Here is a 6,000-nt window from a genome sequence, read left to right as displayed (position 1 = left end):
TTTCGCGAAAATGTTTCCGATAGCCCCCGCCGGCAGGGATTATGGGACTTAACAGGTTAAAGGGACTCTCTGTGATCAACACGTGGGGCCTTCGTAAGAAACTGCAGGCCTGACTTGATTTCATTTGCATAAACTATTAAGCAAACACACTAAAAATACGTAGAATAAAGTCTGGACTGAGAATATTAACTAAATGAAGTGTCCTACATGAATGATCTTGCCAAGCTGGTTATCTTTCCTGATGACTGAAACCCCCTAAGGTGAACATAAACAGTTTCATGGAAGCAGCCGAGGGCCAACTGCTCTGTGTTTCATTCACTTTACCGAGATTGAGTAAATGATGAGTGATGTGTTGAAAAATCTTACACAAGAAAGGAATATCAAAATTAACATACATAACATATTTTTAGATACCAAGTTTGATTTAATGACATTTCACATGCTGCCATGGTATTTTACTGTATAGTAATGTTTGAAAGAAACAACTTGAGTTAGTTACGTTCATTTTAGATAAAATCATGAACTCAGAAACCTGGAATTCATGCAAACCTATTAAGCATGACAATTCAATTGACATGTCCGTCATTTTAATTCCAACTCATGACATGTGTTTTGTTTTCACAATTCTGCATGAAAAAACCAGAGCCAAAGGTAAAAATGTTTCACATGTTCCCATCACAGGAGCAGGCCCGGCACGTTTTTTTTCCCCCTGTGATACGATCTCAGGTGTTTCCAGGTGTGGAATTTCGCAGAGCATTGCATCCCCTCTCCCAATGTCAGTTTCCCCTCGGGAAAAACCCGAGACTTTTAAGCCTACTACGATAATTCTCACCCTATAGTCAAATGTAAAATGCACTCTGTTGTAACTAATTAACTGATACACTTCCTTTTAAATTTGTGCTTGAACAACAACTTTAAAAAATCAGAAACACTTCCTTATATTTTAACAGTCGGTTGGCTTTTTACTATAATAATTGTTTGATTTGCCCTGTATTATCCTTCCCCACCAGACAATGTGCTGAATCTCTTTTATAGAAATTACGTTTTTTGCATGGCACCTTTGTTGCAAATTGCTTTCGGGTGAATCGAAGAATAAATCTGCAATATGTTATTTGACATTTGACATAAAGATCCAGCATTATTCCGTTTCAATTTAACTTTCATGTGTTCAGTGGTCTTTGTTAACTCCAAAATGGACTATTGAAGGCTGAAATCTGTTAATCCATGGTGCTTTCTAACCTGCTCCTAATCATTTTTCTCATTATATATCCTTCTGTTAAAAAATCCAGGTTGTGCTGTTTAATACTTCTGATGGTACAGACAAATACTGATGGTCTGTATGGTGTTTTCGATTTAATCTTTTTTCCTCTGTGGTCAACTTGCTCGAACAAGAATGAGCCCTGCTCTTCCTCTGGTCCAAATGATCATCTAGTAAAAATGTTCTCCGGGCTCCCAACTGAAACAGCTATTGAAAGATTTTATCAATAAAGCAAACACCTAAAGGCTTTGAGAAGATGAACAACACTGTGACTGTTTCTCAGAAAACTGCAACATAACTCCTATTAACCGTGACAATAGCATATCTTTCCTGTTTTCAATTACACATAAACAGAAAAGGAAACAAAACAATCAAAAAGGAAACAGCTGCCAACAATTATCAATAAGAAAAGTATTTACATCTTACACAGCATTTATAAAATATCTTAAAACATTAAAAAACGTTGATATAATTTACCATTTGATATGTTTTTCGTGGTGCATATTAAAAGTTTTACAAATGAACAGAATATCTTGCGTTGTATTGGATTCAGGGAGGAATTGCCCACTTACTTAAGTTGTAAAACAAATATATATATAGATATTGTTTAATGTTGACAAAGATGCTGCTCACTATGGACAACAGATTGCTCATATTTTCAGACATTTGGAATGAAAATCGAGCTGCTGTACGAGTCTTTGTCCTCTTCTTCGCCTTCACCCTTTTGTTCCTCCAGAAGTTTATCCAGAAGACTTGGTGACTCTGACTCCGCCCCTGGACCTTCATCATCCTGTGGCTCAGGGTCCAGTTGGTGTTCTGAGCGCTGGGGCATCTCCAGTATCTGTGGCTGAGGAGGATGTAAACCCTGAGCCTCCAGCTGAGGGAACATGGTGGTCAGAGACATGGACAGCGGCATGTGGACCAGAGGGGACCCAGGCAGGGCTGAGGAGCCGGAGGCAAACTGAACCCCAGAGCTGGGCATGGCAGATATGGTGGTGATGGGCTGGGCCCAGGGGAGGTAGGTCAGTGCCGAGTCTGGGAGCTCCATCTGCGGGAGGGAGCCTTGTGCTGGGGCCAAAGGTATGGGCTGAAAAACAACAAATAACATTTTAATGAATGCAAAGGAACTAAAACGAGCAGAGACAAAAACCTTTAGAGAATTCAAGAGCTTTTTTAACTGAGCCACCAATGCGAAAAGCACAAAAGTGTGATCGATCATCCAGCTTTTCTTTTTCTTATTTAAGCTGTTGCTAATTGTTTTAATAACTGATTATGAATCACATCTTTAATGCTTGTGCTTTATCGATCAGTTCTAAGAAATTCGTTACGTTTTCGTTTGTGACAATTCTTTTTGTTTCTTTTACATTTGTGAAATAATTTTCCCCCTGGTCACTATTTTAAACCAGGCTAATATTCTCAATTGAAATACAAACTAATTTGTCACGGTTTATAGCAGAGTGGACCCAAATGGGACTGACAACGGTTCAACAGAAAATACCTTTATTCAGGTAGCGCAGGTCAAGGCCAGGCGAAACAAAGTTAACAGAACTCTACATTACCCACTTCCACATAAGAAATACGAGGATCAGACCACCACCAACAGAAAACAGAACTGAAATACATAGACTAATCACAATGACAAGAAAGCTGGGGAGGAAAGATAAAGGCACCAGGTGAACAGAATCAGGTAATCAAACAGGAGGGAAAACAGAAACAGGAAGTACAAAGAGTCATAACAGTCTTGCATTTTCAAAATAAAACAGGAAACTGGTGTGACAGATCGTGACAAAAATAAACGCACAAAAAATGTACTTTTCATGATTAGGCACAATAAAAATACTTAGGGTTATAAAAACATATCATGGTTTAGCATCAGTGTTGGGCAAGTTACTTCCAAAATGTAATACAGTACATATTACTTACTACTGTATTTTTTAAGTAATAAGTTACATTACAATATTACTGTCTCTGAAATGTAATGAGTTACACTACTTTTATATGACTTTTCAGTTACTTTACCAAAATAACTGCAAAAGAATGGCTAGGTATTTTAAATGCTAAAATGTAGTTTAGTGCAGCTCATTATACATCCAGTGAAGGGCGATATGTTGTAGCATAACAACTGTGTAGGCCCTTAAGGCTACTAACAACTTTTATTACACGGCTTGGTCAGGGTTCGAGTTATAAACTGAGCTCTCTGGGGGGTCTTTAAAAATAACGTGTGCACACACGCACGCACGCACGCAGGCACGCACACACACACACACACACACACACTCAAACACACACACACAGAAGCAGCCGCCCTCTACTTGCCACACACTTAAATATGAAAAGGTTCAACTACTTACACACACATCATCTCGGCTCGCGCGGGACGCTCACAGGCATAGATTGCGCAATAATGTTTTAATAATGTTTTTCTTTAGGCTGATCAGGGAACCCGATGCGAAGCGGAGGGATCTTGATGAGCCCGAAGGGTAAACACAGGGCCGCCCCTGGCCAACGTGGGGCCACAAGCAACATTGTGAGATGAGGTCCCCCCCCACAACCGACAGGAGTGAAATTATTTTTTTTGGAAACAAAGTAGGCTACTTTGCAAATATAATTCCTGTTTATTATTATTATCAACAGTTACTTTTGTATACAGTGAGGTGAATGGTAAATGTGCATGTATGTCGTTCAGTATGCGTTTACAGGTGAATACGTCTGCATTTCCTGCCAAATACTAGCCTCAAAAAGATTAAAATATAATTAATGCAAATAAACTACTTCTACTAATAATCATAATCAATTCAATAATATAAATACTATATTATTTTTATTATAATATAGTTGTAATATAGTAAAGACAAAACATGCTTATGACATGCTCAAAAACTGATATTTCTTAAATCTGTATTCTAGTTCCCTCTGTCAGCAATGTGTCAACAACTACACACACATTTCTGTCAGTATTTCTCTGTGTTGTGGTTGACATGATGATGACTGTTAGCAGTTAAGGGGAGAGGCTGAGCATCACCATGAAATGTGCAAATTGACATAAAAATGAATAAAAGGGGAAAAAATGCTCCATGTTTTTTAGGCTGTAAACTTTAACTGTTATGTAAGCCAACTAGACAGACAGTGTATCACTCTTCCTCCTGTACATTAGCAGATAAAAGGCATCACATACTTGAATGAATGGTAAATAAAGAATGCTGGAAATAACTGCATCTCCATTAGCCTGTATGCTATGCAGAGACTGCCTTCTTCATGTCGTGAATTGCAGCTGATGTTTTAATATGGCAATTGGCAACATGACATTTGACTTATACAACATTAGCAAGTTGTACATTTGACTCATACAATAACCCACCTTCGAGTGATGCTCTAGTTTCTTCATGTTTTTTTTCTTTCCCTCTTACATGCGCCGGACTGAAACTGTCTTTTCGCCGACATCTCTTCACCTGCACTAGTGGCCGTATCAAAGCCGTGATTGGTCAGATGTTGATTCATTGCAACGGTGTCGGGTTACAGACGTGCTCCCCTTGTCACCTCTCACTCTCACTCTCGCGGGGGGGGGGGGGTGGGGGGGGGGGGGGGTGCGGAGAACTGAGCGGAGAACTGAGCGGAGAACTGCGCACAGCAGCTGAGGCCCTCTGGGCGGGGCCCCCTGCACAAGGCGGGGCCCCATGCAGCCTGCGTGATTGGCCTGTAGGGAGGGGCCGCCCTGGGTTTACTAATCTACCCGCACAATTTTTCTCTGGTGTCGGAATGTCCAACCCAGTCTCACAAAAAAACGTGTAATAACTACGTTGGTCCACAACTTGGGACATAGTATTTATACGAAAACGCCTCTGAAATTGTAGGATCCCTACGTTTTTTTTCACCATTCATTTCCAATGGCTGGCGTATATGTCACGTGATCTTCAAATTTCTCCCTGCAGAAAAAAAAAGACATCGCCGACATTCGTTTTATTCTCGCCTATTTTAAGGTTAGTTTGGCCATTAAAATGCGTTTTGATGTCATATGATGCGAGAAATATGAGTTTTTATTTCAGATGATGTGTGCAGTGGATGTACATGGTCTTTAGTTTGCTAGTTATTACGAAGATTACTTTCCATTCAACGTTTTCATTGTTACCAAGGTGGTTGCTATGGGATGCTGCTATCGATATTATTTCTGTTATGTTGTGTAACTGTTTAATGGTGTTATCTTTACGTATTAGTTTAACAAAATCCGCATCTAAAATTGTGGCATAGATACGTTATTTTCCCCTGTGCAATTCTCCAACCCAGTCTCACATCTCACATCACATCGTCATAAACAAATACCGGAAACAGACCGAAAACATTTAAAAAAAAAAAAAATAATACTTTATTCCGAGTGTGCTTGCTTTTCTCTTTGAAAGTCATCACATAACGGCATCGTAATACACGGTTCGGCTGCATTAAATATTACATATTTGCCGTAGTTCTCTATATAGAGCCCTGATGAGAAGACTTCTAGACAAACATGAGGAACTGTCGCCAAAACTGAAAACGTGACGTGGATCATAAATATATCAGCCATTACATTTCTTTTCACACAATACGTCTCCTTGCAGTATCAACACTAATTCGGCTGACTTTTATATTTGATCCAATTGGTAGATATGCTGTATTTACACCATAACGGTGCACAGCTGATATAAAGGGACACCTCGTGGTTAAAGCATGTTATTGAATTTCATTATTTGTATTATTAGATATTAATAGGA

General features: G+C 39.3%; 1 protein-coding gene across 4 annotated transcripts in view; it reads right to left on the bottom strand.

Moving 5' to 3' along the window:
• Positions 1–403: 403 nt before the first annotated feature.
• The window catches only part of LOC117562166 (POU domain class 2-associating factor 1), a 29,652-nt gene continuing 24,055 nt past the window's right edge, over positions 404–6,000 (bottom strand). For all 4 annotated transcript variants that reach the window (XM_034239995.1, XM_034239996.1, XM_034239997.1 and 1 more), the window contains one exon: positions 404–2,345. In XM_034239995.1, coding sequence (XP_034095886.1) covers positions 1,917–2,345 — 429 coding nt within the window. In that variant the 3' untranslated portion in view covers positions 404–1,916. The remainder of the gene's footprint in view (positions 2,346–6,000) is intronic.

The sequence above is a fragment of the Gymnodraco acuticeps genome, unplaced genomic scaffold (genome assembly GCF_902827175.1).
Source record: "Gymnodraco acuticeps unplaced genomic scaffold, fGymAcu1.1, whole genome shotgun sequence".
NCBI lineage: Eukaryota > Metazoa > Chordata > Actinopteri > Perciformes > Bathydraconidae > Gymnodraco > Gymnodraco acuticeps.
Note: the sequence above shows the minus strand (reverse complement) of the source record. Positions and strands in the feature narration are given on the sequence as shown.